This window comes from Pseudophryne corroboree, chromosome 6, assembly GCF_028390025.1.
Source record: "Pseudophryne corroboree isolate aPseCor3 chromosome 6, aPseCor3.hap2, whole genome shotgun sequence".
Lineage (NCBI taxonomy): Eukaryota > Metazoa > Chordata > Amphibia > Anura > Myobatrachidae > Pseudophryne > Pseudophryne corroboree.
The window spans coordinates 357,299,100-357,317,255 of NC_086449.1; the positions used below are offsets into that span (position 1 = coordinate 357,299,100).

General features: G+C 45.3%; 1 protein-coding gene across 1 annotated transcript in view; it reads right to left on the reverse strand.

Annotated features, from left to right (window-relative positions):
- CHKB (choline kinase beta) overlaps positions 1 to 18,156 on the reverse strand; it is a 179,003-nt gene that overhangs the window by 54,902 nt on the left and 105,945 nt on the right. The window contains exons 7-9 of the mRNA XM_063926626.1: positions 13,124 to 13,211; positions 9,096 to 9,204; positions 8,687 to 8,784 (exon numbers count right to left, since the gene is read on the reverse strand). Of these exons, the coding sequence (XP_063782696.1) occupies positions 8,687 to 8,784; positions 9,096 to 9,204; positions 13,124 to 13,211 (295 nt within the window). The remainder of the gene's footprint in view (positions 1 to 8,686; positions 8,785 to 9,095; positions 9,205 to 13,123; positions 13,212 to 18,156) is intronic.

Below are 18,156 nucleotides of genomic sequence, written 5' to 3' on the forward strand. Positions count from 1 at the left end.
GTTCTCCTGGGACACTGAGGGCTCTCCAGTAGCAAGTAAGAGCACATCTGCTAATTTATACATGCCCAAAAAATAACATCTAAACTGCCATGACACCTGCGTTTACCCAACCACTCCCAGTTCCCACCCCAAAATACTGTCTTCCTGTCACTCACTTTGCGACTAATTCCCCGATGCAATCGCAATTTACTCACTGCGTGTGCAATAAAAAAACATCATGCGCATACAATAGCCGCTTTGCCACTGCACCTGAATGAGTCTCTATGTGCACTAAGAGCCTAATTCAGATCTGAGCGCAGCAGCAAATTTGTTAGCTAATGGGCAAAACCATGTGCACTGCAGGGATTGGGGAGGGGGGGGGGGGGGGGGGGGCCACAAATGTAACATGTCCAGAGAGAGTTAAATTTGGGTGGGGTGTGTTCAAACTGAAATCTAAATTGCAGTGTAAAAAATAAGAATTTACTTACCGATAATTCTATTTCTCGGAGTCCGTAGTGGATGCTGGGGTTCCTGAAAGGACCATGGGGAATAGCGGCTCCGCAGGAGACAGGGCACAAAAAAGTAAAGCTTTACTAGGTCAGGTGGTGTGCACTGGCTCCTCCCCCCATGACCCTCCTCCAGACTCCAGTTAGGTACTGTGCCCGGACGAGCATACACAATAAGGGAGGCATTTTGAATCCCGGGTAAGACTCATACCAGCCACACCAATCACACCGTACAACTTGTGATCTAAACCCAGTTAACAGTATGACAACAGAAAGGGCCTCTTAAAGATGGCTCCTTAACAATAACCCGAATTAGTTAACAATAACTATGTACAAGTATTGCAGATAATCCGCACTTGGGATGGGCGCCCAGCATCCACTACGGACTCCGAGAAATAGAATTATCGGTAAGTAAATTCTTATTTTCTCTATCGTCCTAAGTGGATGCTGGGGTTCCTGAAAGGACCATGGGGATTATACCAAAGCTCCCAAACGGGCGGGAGAGTGCGGATGACTCTGCAGCACCGAATGAGAGAACTCCAGGTCCTCCTTTGCCAGGGTATCAAATTTGTAAAATTTTACAAACGTGTTCTCCCCCGACCACGTAGCTGCTCGGCAGAGTTGTAATGCCGAGACCCCTCGGGCAGCCGCCCAAGATGAGCCCACCTTCCTTGTGGAGTGGGCTTTTACAGTTTTAGGCTGTGGCAGGCCTGCCACAGAATGTGCAAGTTGAATTGTGTTACAAATCCAACGAGCAATCGACTGCTTAGAAGCAGGTGCGCCCAACTTGTTGGGTGCATACAATATAAACAGCGAGTCAGATTTTCTGACTCCAGCCGTCCTTGCAATGTATATTTTTAAGGCTCTGACAACGTCCAACAACTTGGAGTCCTCCAAGTCGCTAGTGGCCGCAGGCACCACAATAGGTTGGTTCAGATGAAATGCTGATACCACTTTAGGGAGAAAATGCGGACGAGTCCGCAGTTCTGCCCTATCCGAATGGAAGATTAGATAAGGACTTTTATAAGATAAAGCCGCCAATTCAGATACTCTCCTGGCAGAGGCCAGGGCTAGTAACATAGTCACTTTCAATGTGAGATATTTCAAATCCACCTTTTTCAATGGTTCAAACCAATGGGATTTGAGGAAATCTAAAACTACATTTAGATCCCACGGTGCCACCGGAGGCACCACAGGAGGCTGTATATGCAGTACTCCCTTGACAAAAGTCTGGACCTCAGGGACAGAGGCCAATTCTTTTTGGAAGAATATTGACAGGGCCGAAATTTGAACCTTAATGGATCCCAATTTGAGACCCATAGATAATCCTGATTGCAGGAAATGTAGGAAACGACCCAGTTGGAATTCCTCCGTCGGAACCTTCCGATCCTCGCACCACGCTACATATTTTCGCCAAATGCGGTGATAATGTTTCACGGTAACTTCCTTCCGTGCCTTAATCAAGGTAGGAATGACTTCTTCTGGAATGCCTTTCCCTTTTAGGATCTGGCGTTCAACCGCCATGCCGTCAAACGCAGCCGCGGTAAGTCTTGAAAAAGACAGGGACCCTGCTGTAGCAGGTCCCTTCTCAGAGGTAGAGGCCACGGTTCGTCCGTGAGCATCTCTTGAAGTTCCGGATACCAAGTCCTTCTCGGCCAATCCGGAACCACTAGTATTGTTCTTACTCTTCTTTGCCGTATGATCTTCAATACCTTTGGTATGAGCGGCAGAGGAGGAAACACATACACTGACTGGTACACCCAAGGAGTTACCAGTGCGTCCACAGCTATTGCCTGTGGATCTCTTGACCTGGCGCAATATTTGTCCAGTTTCTTGTTGAGGCGAGACGCCATCATGTCTACAATTGGTCTTTCCCAACGGTCTATTAACATGTTGAAGACTTCTGGATGTAGACCCCACTCTCCCGGATGAAGATCGTGTCTGCTGAGGAAGTCTGCTTCCCAGTTGTCCACGCCCGGGATGAACACTGCTGACAGTGCTATCACGTGATTCTCCGCCCAGCGAAGAATCTTGGCAGCTTCTGCCATTGCACTCCTGCTTCTTGTGCCGCCCTGCCTGTTTACATGGGCGACCGCCGTGATGTTGTCCGACTGAATCAACACCGGCTTTCCTTGCAGGAGAAGTTCCGCCTGGCTTAGAGCATTGTAGATTGCTCTTAGTTCCAGAATGTTTATGTGAAGAGACTTTTCCAGACTCGTCCATACTCCCTGGAAGTTTCTTCCTTGTGTGACTGCTCCCCAGCCTCTCAGGCTGGCGTCCGTGGTCACCAGGATCCAATCCTGAATGCCGAATCTGCGGCCTTCTAATAGGTGAGCCTTCTGCAACCACCACAGAAGTGACACCCTTGTCTTTGGTGACAGGGTTATTCGCAGGTGCATCTGCAGATGCGACCCTGACCATTTGTCCAACAGATCCCTTTGGAATATTCTTGCATGGAATCTGCCGAATGGAATTGCTTCGTAAGAAGCCACCATTTTTCCCAGGACTCTTGTGCATTGATGTACTGACACTTTTCCTGGTTTTAGGAGGTTCCTGACCAGATCGGATAACTCCTTGGCTTTTTCCTCTGGAAGGAAAACCTTTTTCTGAACCGTGTCCAGAATCATTCCTAGGAACAGCAGACGAGTTGTCGGGATTAAATGGGATTTTGGAATATTCAGAATCCACCCGTGTTGTCTTAGCACCTCTTGAGATAGTGCTAAAGCTGTCTCCAGCTGTTCTCTGGACCTTGCCCTTATTAGGAGATCGTCCAAGTATGGGATAACTAATACGCCTTTTCTTCGAAGAAGAATCATCATCTCGGCCATTACCTTGGTAAAGACCCGAGGCGCCGTGGACAATCCGAACGGCAGCGTCTGAAACTGATAGTGACAGTTTTGAACAATGAACCTGAGGTACCCCTGGTGTGCGGGGTAAATCGGAACGTGTAGATACGCATCCTTGATGTCCAAGGATACCATAAAGTCCCCTTCTTCCAGGTTCGCTATCACTGCTCTGAGTGACTCCATCTTGAACTTGAACTTTTTTATGTAGAGGTTCAAGGACTTCAGATTTAGAATAGGCCTTACCGAGCCATCCGGCTTCGGTACCACAAATAGAGTGGAATAATACCCCTTTCCTTGTTGTAATAGGGGTACTTTGACTATCACCTGCTGAGCGTACAGCTTGTGAATGGCTTCCAACACCCTCTCCCTTTCGGAAGAGACGGTTGGTAAGGCAGACTTCAGGAAACGATGAGGAGGATCCGTCTCTAATTCCAACCTGTACCCCTGAGATATTATCTGCAGGATCCAGGGGTCTACCTGCGAGTGAGCCCACTGCGCGCTGTAATTTTTGAGACGGCCCCCCACTGTCCCCGAGTCCGCTTGAGAGGCCCCAGCGTCATGCTGAGGTTTTTGCAGGAGCCGGGGAGGGCTTCTGTTCCTGGGAAGGAGCTGCCTGTTGGTGTCTCTTCCCTCTTCCTCTGCCTCGTGGCAGGTACGACAAGCCCTTTGCTCTCTTATTTTTGTAGGAGCGAAAAGGCTGCGGTTGAAAGGTCGGTGCCTTTCTCTGTTGGGGAGTGACTTGAGGTAAAAAAGTGGATTTCCCGGCAGTAGCCGTGGCCACCAAGTCTGATAGACCAACTCCAAATAACTCCTCCCCTTTATACGGCAAAACCTCCATGTGACGTTTTGAATCCGCATCGCCTGTCCACTGTCGTGTCCATAAGGCTCTTCTGGCTGAAATGGACATAGCACTCACCCGAGATGCCAGTGTGCAAATATCCCTCTGTGCATCACGCATATAGATAAATGCATCCTTTATTTGTTCTAACGACAGTAAAACATTGTCCCTATCTAGGGTATCAATATTTTCAATCAGGGATTCTGACCAAACTACTCCAGCACTGCACATCCAGGCAGTTGCTATAGCTGGTCGTAGTATAACACCTGCATGTGTGTATATATTCTTTTGAATAACTTCCATCTTTCTATCTGATGGATCCTTAAGTGCGGCCGTCTCAGGAGAGGGTAACGCCACTTGTTTGGATAAGCGTGTGAGCGCCTTGTCCACCTTAGGGGGTGTTTCCCAGCGCGCCCTAACCTCTGGCGGGAAAGGGTATAATGCCAATAACTTTTTTGAAATTATCAACTTTTTATCAGGAGCAACCCACGCTTCATCACACACGTCATTTAATTCTTCTGATTCAGGAAAAACTGTTTGTAGTTTTTTCACACCATACATAATACCCTGTTTTACGGTATCTGTAGTATCAGCTAAATGTAACGTCTCCTTCATTGCCAAAATCATATAACGTGTGGCCCTACTGGAAAATACGTTTGAATTTCTACCGTCGTCACTGGAATCAGTGCCCGTGTCTGGGTCTGTGTCGACCGACTGAGGCAAAGGGCGTTTTACAGCCCCTGACGGTGTTTGAGGCGCCTGGACAGTTCTAAATCAGGTAAGGCCCCCGGCCCAGATGGGATTCCGGGAAATGTTATCAAGACATGTGCTGAGCAGTTGGCTGGGATTTTTACTATAATTTTTAACCTTTCTCTTGCCACTTGTCATGTGCCTAAGTGTTTTAAGTCATCTATTATTGTCCCGGTCCCCAAAAATGGTAAGGCCAGTGAGCCAAACGATTACCGACCAATTGCTCTGACATCTCTTATAATGAAGGCCTTTGAAAGATTGGTTATGGGACACATAAAAAAAAGTATCCCAGCCAATCTGGATCCTTTTCAATTTGCATATAAAGCAAATAGGTCGACAGATGACGCTGCTATCACCTTGATTCATCGTGTGGCTACCCATCTAGAATCCACATGTTCCTCTGCGAGAATTTTGTTCGTGGATTACAGTTCGGCATTTAATACAGTAATCCCAACATCATTAGTGTTTAAATTATCTGAGTTGGGATTGAATAACTTTGTATGTAGATGGATCTTGGATTTCTTGACTAACAGGCCCCAATCTGTTAGATTGTACAATTCCCTGTCAAGCGAACTTGTAATCAGTACAGGGGTGCCTCAGGGTTGTGTACTGAGTCCCCTGCTGTACTCTCTGTTTACCTATGATTGCCATTCAAATTCGGAGTCAGTTCACATTATTAAATTTGCCGATGATATCGCAGTCGTAGGTTTAATAAGTAAGGACGATGAGTCAGAATATAGATCTGAGGTCGCTAGGTTAGAAGCTTGGAGTCAAACTAATCACTTAATTTTAAATGTAAAAAAAACAAAAGAAATGATTGTAGATTTTAGGAAAATTCACATGCAGCCTTCTTGTCCCCTAGTCGTAAATAACCAGGTTGTGGAGACAGTTGAGTCCTTTAAATTCCTGGGTATTAACATCTCCAATGACCTGTCTTGGGGTATCCATACACGATGTGTTGTTAAAAAATCTCAACAACGCCTGTTTTTATTGAGGAAAATGCGCATGGCAGGGATACGTAAGGAGATTTTAGTAAACTTTTATTCAGCAATTTTAGAGAGTGTCCTCACATACGGAATTATAGTATGGTTTGGAAACTGTACTGCTATAGAACGTAAGTCCCTTCAGAGAGTGGTTAAAACTGCAAGTAGAGTAATTGGAGTCAGCCTGCCCTTTATTCAGGATATATATGAAAAAAGGCTCCTCACTAAGGTGAAAAGTATTCTGGGAGATCTATCTCATCCAAATGGGGGGATGTTTTCTGTGTTGCCATCTAATAGGCGTTACCGTTCTATTCTTTGTCGGACAAACCGGTTAAGGGGTAGTTTTTTCCCAAAAGCAATAAACATGTTAAACCAGATAGGACCGAGATAAATTGACAATTGGGAATGTCTTGGGTTTAGGAGTGCTCTCTTCGTTCTGTTCTTATGGTCTCTGTATATGCTTGCTTTTTAGTTTCGTTGATTGTTCATTGAACTATTGATGACAATAAAGTATTATTATTATTATTATTATTATTATTAATTGATTGTCCGGCCGCCTCATGTCCTCAAGTGACTGTTTAAGGGAAGATAAACCATCACGTAATTCCACAAATAAAGGCATCCATTCTGGTGTCGACCCCCTGGGGGGTGACATCTGCATATTTGGCAATTGCTCCGCCTCCACACCAATATCGTCCTCATACATGTCGACACCACGTACCGACACACACCGCAAACTCACAGGGAATGCTCTAATGAAGACAGGACCCACTAGCCCTTTTGGGGAGACAGAGGGAGAGTCTGCCAGCACACACCACAAAGCGCTATATATACAAGGGATATCCTTATATTAAGTGCTCCCTTATAGCTGCTTTAATATATATATATATATATAGCCATTAATGTGCCCCCCCTCTCTGTTTTACCCTGTTTCTGTAGTGCAGTGCAGGGGAGAGACCTGGGAGCCGTTCTGACCAGCGGAGCTGTGACAGAAAATGGCGCCGTGTGCTGAGGAGATAGGCCCCGCCCCTTTTTCGGCGGGTTCTTCTCCCGCTATTTTTCCAGTCAGGCAGGGGTTAAATATCTCCATATAGCCCCTATGGGCTATATGTGAGGTATTTTTAGCCTTGTATAAGGTTTATATTTGCCTCTCAGAGCGCCCCCCCCCAGCGCTCTGCACCCTCAGTGACTGCCCAGTGAAGTGTGCTGAGAGGAAAATGGCGCACAGCTGCAGTGCTGTGCGCTACCTTATGAAGACTGAGGAGTCTTCAGCCGCCGGTTTCCGGACCTCTTCACGCTTCAGCATCTGCAAGGGGGTCGGCGGCGCGGCTCCGGGACCGGACTCCACGGCTGGGCCTGTGTTCGATCCCTCTGGAGCTAATGGTGTCCAGTAGCCAAGCAGCAAATCCACTCTGCATGCAGGTGAGTTTACTACTTTCCCCCTAAGTCCCACGTTGCAGTGATCCTGTTGCCAGCAGGACTCACTGTAAAGAAAAAAACCTAAACTAAACTTTCTCTAAGCAGCTCTTTAGGAGAGCCACCTAGATTGCACCCTTCTCGTTCGGGCACAAAATCTAACTGGAGTCTGGAGGAGGGTCATGGGGGGAGGAGCCAGTGCACACCACCTGACCTAGTAAAGCTTTACTTTTTTGTGCCCTGTCTCCTGCGGAGCCGCTATTCCCCATGGTCCTTTCAGGAACCCCAGCATCCACTTAGGACGATAGAGAAATATAGCAGCTAGTTTGCTGCTGCGATCAGATCTGAATTAGGCCCTATGTGCACTTGGGTTTTTTTTTACTGAACAGTTTTTTTTTTGGACAGTGACAAAGAAAGAAAGAGAGAAAGAAAGAGAGAGAAAGAGAGAGAGAGAAAGAAAGAAATAACTTTTTTATATTATACAGAGGGTGCAATTTTAAAATATTGTGTATAGGGACCACTGAGGTCAAAACATCTGTGATCACTTGTAGCTCTCCACTGATCAGATACATGTTTTCTTTTTGTACAAGTGATTGATAGTAACCTCTGCTCAGACCACAGACGCCCCCCTAGTTCATTTATTTAAGCCAGGATGCAAACATTGTAATTTAATTTAAAGCACAGTACCCTTTCCTGAGCTTATCTTCCCCTCCTCTCTTTCTCTGAGGTCACACGCATAGCAAGAGAGAAAGTCCGTTCTTGCTGTACTGCACCCAGCAACGCTGGGTTGTAGCACTACAGCTGGTTACAACATGTACTACTTCCTGCTGATTGGGGTAACGCTCCCAATTAGCAGAGCAGCGTGTTGTTGGCTTGACCTGCTCTTGACTCCTATGCACACATATAAACGAGTCTGGTGTGAATCGTATCTGTGTGTACAAGCTTCTATGGGATCGGGTGGTCGGACCCCTAAAAATTAAACTACATAGGATTCGACCACCCATCCCGGCCGGTGCAAGAGGGTTGTAAGCCATTTATCAGCCGATGCTCCTGCATCAGCATTGGATACACACCTATACTTCGCTGGCATGTACTTTCGATATCAGGAAAATGTGCCAACAATTGCATAGGTGTGTACCCGCCTTTAGCCATCTGACTGCACCAGCAAATTTAATGGCAATTTAATGATAATGACAGAGACTAGTAGAGATTGCACCCAGGGCTAATGGGCAAATACAACCTGTACTGCTATGCTCCAAGGCACGATGGATATGGTCAGAAGAACACATGGAAAGCGGGTAAAATAAGTAAGTACAGAACATCTAAAACAGTGCAACAATTATATATGGGGAGGTGACGTCCTCTTACCGGTTCACTTCGGTAAACATGGTCTCCTCCTGCACATGTCGCTCCTCCTCGCTGAGCTCTGGGTAAATCTCCAACAGGTACGGTCGGAAAAAGTGAAGCTATCATGAAACAGAGAATGAATACAAAGAGCATAGCATCAGAAAACTAGAGAAGGGAATGAAATGATTGTTAACAACCTAAGCCTTTATTTCTAAAATGAGTTTTATTTTAATGTCCCCAAGACATTGGATACGTTTACACATTTACAGTAGTCTGGGATCCCTGTCAAATATGAGCTACAGCATAATGACTCCAAATAAAAAACATCTCTGTTCTTTTTGCCAGAAAACTGTGGAATAATACAACGAGAAGGTGAGCAGTAAAGTGGATTTCAATTAACCTTTTAGCTACTGTAGGTACAGTACTGTACCTGTTGGTCCTTTGTAGGGTAGTCCCTCATTTGTGCTTTGTAGAACGGCCACTCATCATGATGATAATTATATACCCACTCACAAAAGTGATTACCTATGTCAAATCCTCTGTGGGGAGAGGAAAGGAAATGCAGAAAAAATCAGCATACTGTGTATTGGCACATGCATAGAACGTCACACAAATTGCAATGCTAAAAATAGATATTAGCGGAAAAATAATCCAGTTCTCTAGTAGGTTATGAGCAAGACTTTCCAGGATTACGGGGAATGTATATAATGAGAAGTTATTGACTAAAGGTGGGTACACACTGGACGATATAGATCGCACGATCCGGCTGATATTGGCCAGATCATACAATATATTGTTCACATCGTCTAGTGTGTATGTACTATGTCGCCGACGGCATCCTCCGTTGGACCATGCAGGTCCGACGGGCTACACTGCCAGCGATGGCCATGCTCCAAAAACGCAGCATGGACCCCACTACCCCCCACCTCCCCACTATATTTTCATTTTTATTGAGAAAAGAAACAATAAAGTTGTACTAGCATAGTTTCCCAGGGTTCTATTCACACAGAAGAAATGTTACTGCAAATCAATCTTTTATTCAGGTTACACACACACATATACAGTAGAGGACCCAAGACCAGGTATTCCCAACCTTGGTCCTCAAGGCACACCAACAGTGCAGGTTTTAGTGATATCCAGGCTTCAGCACAGGTGATGTAATTAGTACCTCAGTTATTTTGATTTAACCATATGTGCTGAAGCCTGGATATCACTAAAACCTGCACTGTTAATATGCATTGAGGACTGAGGTTGGGAATGCCTGCTCTAGACTAATAATACAACCACTGTTCAGTAACACAATTGTTGTTATTAAAGAATAGCCAATGTAAAAGCCAATCACAAAGTTGCATGAAATGATGGTGGCTATATTTTCTGCTATCACTGTTAATCACACTTATTCATATTAATACTTCCATCTGCTGTGTAAACAGAACCAGCATCATATCCTGTTATCGGAAAGCGACAAGTCACATGTGCTTTTCATGATTCAGAAAGACATGTGCACTGAAAAAATCCACTTGAATACATGTAATGAAAAAGCACAGGAGTAAACAAATAACGCAAAGCCATGCAAACCAGCAGCACAGGCACATGACGATAGATATGAGAAATAAACATGCAATGAATGACTGACTTTTCTGCTACTCTACATAGGGGTATATGCAATTGCGGTCGAATTCCCGAAATTGTCGAATTTCGGGAATTTTTCGCCCCCCAAAAAAAAATCGTCAATGCAATTCAGTACTTTCCGCCAAAAAAAACGGACTTTCAAAATTCGACTTTTTGAAATTCGACTTTTGTCAAATTCGACTTTTCTGCAATGATACAAGTGCTGCAATTCGACCAAAGTCTAATTAATTGAAGTTTGGAAATTCGACAACAGTGCTTTTAGACAGTAAATTCGACATTTTCAATCCGCCACACTTTGGTGGGTGAAACTAATAAAAAAAATTTAAAACATGTTTTTTTGTGTGTTTTTTTTATTGATAATAGCATATCTATTTATATTAGAAGGGATTAGGTACTTGGTTTGGCTTTTTTGGAGGCACAAGTATTATTTATATATTTTTTAAAATAATATATATATATATATATATATATATATATATATATATATATATATATATATATATATATATATATATATATTTTTTAGATGGAATGGTAAAATTCAGAAAAAAAATGGCGTGGGGTCCCCCCTCCAAAACATAACCAGCCTCGGGCTCTTCGAGCTGGTCCTGGTTCTAAAAATGCGGGGGGGGGAAAATTGACAGGGGATCCCCCGTATTTTTAAAACCAGCACCGCGCCCTGCGCCTGGTGCTGGTGCAAAAAATACGGGGGACAAAAAGAGTAGGGGTCCCCCGTATTTTATACACCAGCATCGGGCTCCACTAGCTGGACAGATACTGCCACAGCCAGGGGTCACTTTTATACAGTGCCTTGCGGCCGTGGCATTAAATATCCAACTAGTCACCCCTGGCCGGGGTACCCTGGGGGAGTGGGGACCCCTTCAATCAAGGGGTCCCCCCCCCCCAGCCATCCAAGGGCCAGGGGTGAAGCCCGACGCTGTCCCCCCCATCCAAGGGCTGCGGATGGGGGGCTGATAGCCTTGTCAAAATTGAAAGAATATTGTTTTTTTCCAGTAGTACTACAAGTCCCAGCAAGCATCCCCCGCAAGCTGGTACTTGGAGAACCACAAATACCAGCATGCGGGAGAAAAACTGGCCCGCTGGTACCTGTAGTACTACTGGGAAAAAAATACCCAAATAAAAACAGGAGACACACACCGTGACAAGTACAACTTTATTACACACTGCCGACACACACATACTTACCTATGTTGACACGAAGCAGTCGGTCCTCTTCTCCAAGTAGAATCCACGGGTACCTGAAAATAAAAGATAATTATACTCACCTCAATCCAGGGTCCAGAGATAAATCCTCGTACTTGGCAAAACAAATAAACGAACACCCGTACCATGCCGGACTGAAAGGGGTTCCATGTTGACACATGAGACCCCTTTCCACGAATGCAGACACCCCCGTGACAGCTGTCACAGAAGTGTCTCTTCAGCCAATCAGCGAGTGCAACGTCCTTGCACTCTGCTGATTGGCTCTGTGTGCGTCTGACCTCAGACAGCGCATCGCAAAGCCTCTCCATTATATTCAATGGTGGGAACTTTGCGTCAGCGGTGAGGTCACCCGCGGTCAGCGGCTGACCGCGGGTTAACCCCACCGCTACCCGCAAAGTTCCCACCATTGAAAGTAATGGAGAGGCTTTGCGATGCGCTGTCTGAGGTCACACGCGCACAGCCAATCAGGTAAGCGCCACGGAAGTAGCGCTTCCTGATTGGCTGAAGGGACCTCAGTGACAGGAGTCACGTGGTGTCCCGGCATTCGGGGAAAGGGGTCTGATGTGTAAACATGGGACCCCTTTCAGTACGGCATGGTACGGGTGTTCGTTTTCTTTTTTTAACAAGTACGTGGATGATCTCCCGGACACTGGATTGAGGCGAGTCTAATTTTTTTCACAGGTACCTCGGATCGTCGGAGACTGTGGCAGTCGGCGTGTCAACATAGGTAAGTATGTATGTGTGTCGGCAGTGTGTAATAAAGTTGTACTTGTCACGGTGTGTGTCTCCTGTTTTTATTTGGGTATTTTTTTTCCAGTAGTACTACAGGTACCAGCGGGCCCGTTTTTCTCCCGCATGCTGGTACTTGTGGTTCTCCAAGTACCAGCTTGCGGGGGAGGCTTGCTGGAACTTGTAGTACTATTGGAAAAAACAATATTCTGTCATTTTATTCAAGGCTATCAGCCTCCCATCCGCAGCCCTTGGATGGGGGGGGACAGCCTCGGGCTTCACCCCTGGCCCTTGGTTGGCTGGGGGGGGGACCCCTTAATTGAAGGGGTCCCCACTCCCCCAGGGTACCCCGGCCAGGGGTGACTAGTTGGATATTTAATGCCACGGCCGCAAGGCACTGTATAAAAGTGACCCCCGACTGTGGCATTATCTGTCCAGCTAGTGGAGCCCGATGCTGGTGTAAAAAATACGGGGGACCCCTACTCTTTTTGTCCCCCGTATTTTTTGCACCAGCACCAGGCGCAGAGCCCGGTGCTGGTTTTAAAAATACGGGGGATCCCCTGTCAATTTTCCCCCCGCATTTTTAGAACCAGGACCAGCTCGAAGAGCCCGAGGCTGGTTATGCTTTGGAGGGGGGACCCCACGCCATTTTTTCCCCGGGTTTTTCCCCGTTTTCTTAAATCGCGTCAAAATCCGGCAAATCGGCCGTTTTTCGCCCGCGGGACTGTCAAATTCGTTTTTCATTGAATATGGTGAATTCCGGAAGCCACCTGCCGGAATTCACCTGTCGAATTGTGTCGAATTAAAAAACGGCGATAATTTGCCGCGATTCGCCGCTAATTGCATATACCCCATAGTGTGCGTTGGCCTGACCTGTAATTGTAGCTGCTGTACTCAAAGTCAATTAGCATGAGCTTGTCAGATGGGTGGGAGGAACGGGATGACAGGAGAAGGATGTTTCCTGGAAGAGAGATGTGTCAATAATACAGTGAGAGAAAACACTACTTACTACAATCTGGTATGCACTGAACACAACAAATGATACACAATTATGCAAAGACAGAAAAAAAAAAAAAAACAACAACGAGGCCAACTAAAATTGCTTCATTGTTCTTATCCAATTGGCAATGGGATTTATGGTCTTTCCTGGATAAATCCTTTTCTTTGAGTCCATAGGGGACACAGGGATGACGCTGGGTATAGGCTGGCTGGGCTGGAGTCCAGGCACCAATGGGTTACGTCAGCCCTCCGATCTCCAGTCCCATATACCCCGCCACCAGTCGAGGCCCACCAGTTTAGCTAACAAGCCCATGGCAGGTGAGAGGAAGTAAGAGGAAGGAAGACAAAAAGGCACACAGATACATCTACAGCTGACAGGCAGACACACACTCAGCAATATAGGAACAAAAATAATATTTTAAACCTACCTGTAAATCTTTTTCTCCTAGTCCGTAGAGGATGCTGGGGACTCCGTAAGGACCATGGGGTATAGACGGGCTCCGCAGGAGACATGGGCACTACAAAGAACTTTAGAATGGGTGCGCACTGGCTCCTCCCTCTACGCCCCTCCTCCAGACCTCAGTTAGAGAAACTGTGCCCAGAGGGAGACTGACAGTACGAGGAAAGGATTTTGTTAATCCAAGGGCAAGATTCATACCAGCCCACACCATCCACACCGTATAACCTGGAATATATGAACCAGTCAACAGTATGAAACAAACAGCATCAGTCAGAGACTGATCAAAACTGTAACATAACCCTTATGTAAGCAATAACTATATACAAGTTTGCAGAATTTAGTCCGCACTGGGACAAGCGCCCAGCATCCTCTACGGACTAGGAGAAAAAGATTTACCGGTAGGTTTAAAATCTTATTTTCTCTCATGTCCTAGAGGATGCTGGGGACTCCGTAAGGACCATGGGGATTATACCAAAGCTCCAGATCGGGCGGGAGAGTGCGGATGACTCTGCAGCACCGATTGAGCAAACAGTAGGTCCTCATCAGCCAGGGTATCAAACTTGTAGAATTTCGCAAAAGTGTTTGAACTCGACCAAGTCGCCGCTCGGCAAAGCTGTAATGCCGAGACGCCTCGGGCAGCCGCCCAAGAAGAACCCACCTTCCTAGTGGAATGGGCCTTTACTGAATTTGTTAACGACAATCCAGCCGTATGTCAAAGTCGAAAAATATTGCAGTACACACATCACGTACAAACCACACACAGATGGCCTCTGTGCGTGTACTTGTTCTGCCGTGCGTGCACATAATCACAATTTGCGTATGGTCGCTCCCGAGGTCGTGCGCATCAGCGCGTGGTATGGGTATTTACGGTAGAGTTTGTGAACACATGGAGAGCTATCAAAACACATTACATATTTAATCCAAATAGTGCACAATGTACACATAGTCCTCCTGCAATACATATTAAATAAACAACAGTTTAAATGGTTTCAGAACAAAGGGATTCACCTTTACAGAATAGGAGGGGACAGAACAAGGTCATAAGGTGGTGTTTGGTATCCAGCTGTAGGGTATTTTAAGGGTAACATTCCGGTGTTGGTTTGAGGAAGATCGCATGTTCCTGCGGATAGTTATGTGCAGAAGCAGGATATAGATATAAACTGTATTTACTGTACATTATGTATGCGGCGGGAATCCAGGGGAGACCACCCACAAGAGCAGTTGGGAAAGACATCGCCCACCTATTCAAACCGACCTATGACCTCTCCTGTACTGTAAAAGTGCATTCCTGTCAATGGACAAAGGGATTACAGTATCTATTGTATTGCTTTTGGAAGAAGTGTATAAAGAGAGCCTGCTTCTGGCCTGGTAAATCACAAGACTCACAAAGTTATCTATTTGATGACCGAGGACCGCACCGGGAAGCGCAAGCGAATCTACTCCTCAAGTATGTATCATTGAATGTAGCCATTAACTCTGTTATATTGTATTGTATTATTTGTATTGTAACCCCCTTTCAGCAATAATCCACTGTGGTGTCGGAACCCAGCGGTTAAATCACAATTGGTGTCGTGTCTTCATTGCCCTGCTAAGGTTTAAAGTGTTTTATCATTGCATTGCATTACTGTGAAGGTTTAAAGTGCATCTCTGGGTGTGTGCGCGCTGTGTGTACTTTGTACCCCCAGCGCAGAGTTTGTAAGCTAAGTCCGTACAGTGATACGGGACTCCGTACGCAAACAGTGTATAAAGCACGTAGCGTGTGTACTAAGTTTAGCGGCCGCAGCGGCTCCATGGTAAAGTGTATTCTAAGTGTGCATAAGGTATAGCTTTCTTTCCTGTAAGATAATCGACATTATCAATTGGGGGCTCTCCGGTTTTCCACATACTCACTACCTAATAGGTCACAGCAGACGTAATCTATCAGCAAAGGGTGGGAAGTTATCCTACATATCCTTTTCTTGGTCGATGGATGCACTGAAAACCCTATTTAATTACGGATTAGATGGCGTCTGCTCTGTATGGTTTGTAGGGATGCTGGTAGAACTCGTAAGGTAAACAGAAAAAAAGCTATTTAAAATCTGTGAAATTTCTTTTGGTGCCAAAAGCATACACAGCACCCATACTCTTTGCATACTCTCTCACAGTGTTGCCATAACATTCAGATTGCTAGATTCATTTAAACTTGTGTGAAACCGGAGATATTTGTTGCTATATAGTTAAAACTAAAATAAATGTTAAGGAAGTAAGTGTAAGACACACACGCAGCCTGGCCTAGTTATAAAGGTTTATACAGAAAGAAACTGTGTGTTGTGTTAAGTGAGCAATTATAGTTGGTATTGCTCACATTTATAGAAGTTGTGGAATTTGTTTAATTGCGGACGTACGGTTTTGTACACGTGTCTCGGACAAAGTACGGGACTGCGTACGCAGCGTAAGAAGACACGCACGATCGCGTGCTTACGCAAATTGCGTAAGAAATACGGTCGCCAAGTACAAATTACACAATAGTTTGTTTATTTTAAAGGCGGGACAGTAGCTACGCTACAATAGCACCAAAATACCTGGTTTCTAAAGAAATTTTATAAAAAAAAAATTTAGTATAAATATTTTTATTTTTTTTAAATTGCCTCTGGGGGTAAAGCTGCCAACTTGAATGAATCCTAATTTTCTGTACAGAAAAGAAAAATAACGTGTATTTGAGTGAGCGAATGCAGGAGTGAGTGGATACTGAACCCAAAAACTAAGTGGTCTAAGTGGACACACTGGGTTAGTAGAGGCCCAGTGGCGTAGGGTTCGCAACCCTGCGTTATTAACTAGGTGGTCTTAGTGGACTGGAGTGGTATCCCAAACAACTCTAAGTGGTCTAGGTGGTCTACAGCAATCGTAGGGCATATAGATAACTAGTATCTATAGGCTGTGCTATTGCATCACATGTCCGTTTGTTCAGCACAGAGCAACGTGATATTATTGTGTCATATGCGCTGTGAAAGAGCATACGCAGACGTGATTGTATAGACAAAGGGGTTTTTCTTTGATAACTTCGGGAAATCTCCCTGATGGGCTTCACTGGAAAGGGTGAAAGATGGTTATCTAATTTCTCTGTTTTTCACCCTACAAACAATTCCAGTTGAAAGATACCGAAAAGGAAATTTTCACTGCCTCTCTCAGGAAAATTTCCAAACAGGACTTCCACCGAAAGAAATTACGGTGTAAGGTCTGATAGGAGCCCTAAGTTGGGTACATTGCGATCCGCTATCAACAGTGTATCGTTGTATTGGCCAGCGTGGGTGAGAGCGAGTGGAAGGAGCTCAGGTATACTTCCACCGTCTACTTATATTGAGTATTTTGGTGTTTGTGGGAATTTTTTAAAGATATTAGAAGAGACCCACAAATATGGGAGCCAGTTGCTCAAGTAAGACGTTTAGACAGGGTTCAGGCAGAATTGTGGCCAAAAGGCTCAGCAAGGTTTATCATGTGTGAAAAATATGGTTCACACACAGAAGTTTTATGCAATGAGTGGATATGTATGACTAACAATGATAGGGAACCATTCCCTAGGGTGGGCAGCTTTGAACCAGAGGTATTACAGAACTTAAGGTTAAGGATTTGTCTGATAAAATCCAAGAAACGAAGGATTAAACATACAGATTGTTTAAATTTGTGGCAACAGGAGGGGGATATGCAAAGGGAATTAGCTTGCGCAGCAGGTTCCAAACCTATCGGGAAAACAATGGCGACCGCACCACCACCACCATATATTGTTGGGGAGAAAATGGCTACAGGCAATGATACATTGGTACAGAATAGAAGTGTAATTGCAAAATGTACTAACGCTAACCCTTGCCAGTTGTACCCTGTTTGAAATTTTCCCCAGGACTGCGAACAAGAGGATGAGTCCAGCACGATATCGGCACTCTCTCTAGCAGCCACCATACAAGACACTCAGGTGGGCACGGCCCAACCAGCAAGAGCAGTAGTCAGGCCCCCTAGTGGAGGGATAAGTGAGGTCGTGTCCACAGGTAAGTACGGTACCGTACATTATGCAGAAACCATAGCACCTCACATTGTAGAGTCAAATCAAAATGATGTAATTGAATTAAATCCTGTCAGGGTGATCGCAGTCCCCAATGGGAAGACTGACGCTCAGGGAATAACTCCCGTCAGGAACATTGCCATGCATTGTTCCTGGTCCAGGACAGAATTAAGGTCAATTATGTCAGAATTTCCCGATCCCAGAAAAGATCTAGTCGCATGCCAGAGGTTTATTAAAGAGTTAGGTAATGCCACCGAACCCACAAACAAAGATTGGCGAACAGTGCTACGGGTATGTTTACCCTCAAATATTGACCCCGCGAAATTTATAACTGATTGCAACTTAGACGCAGAAGTACCTCTCACTGATGAGTACACTCAGGAGAATGTACGACAAATCAATCTGCAATTAGGA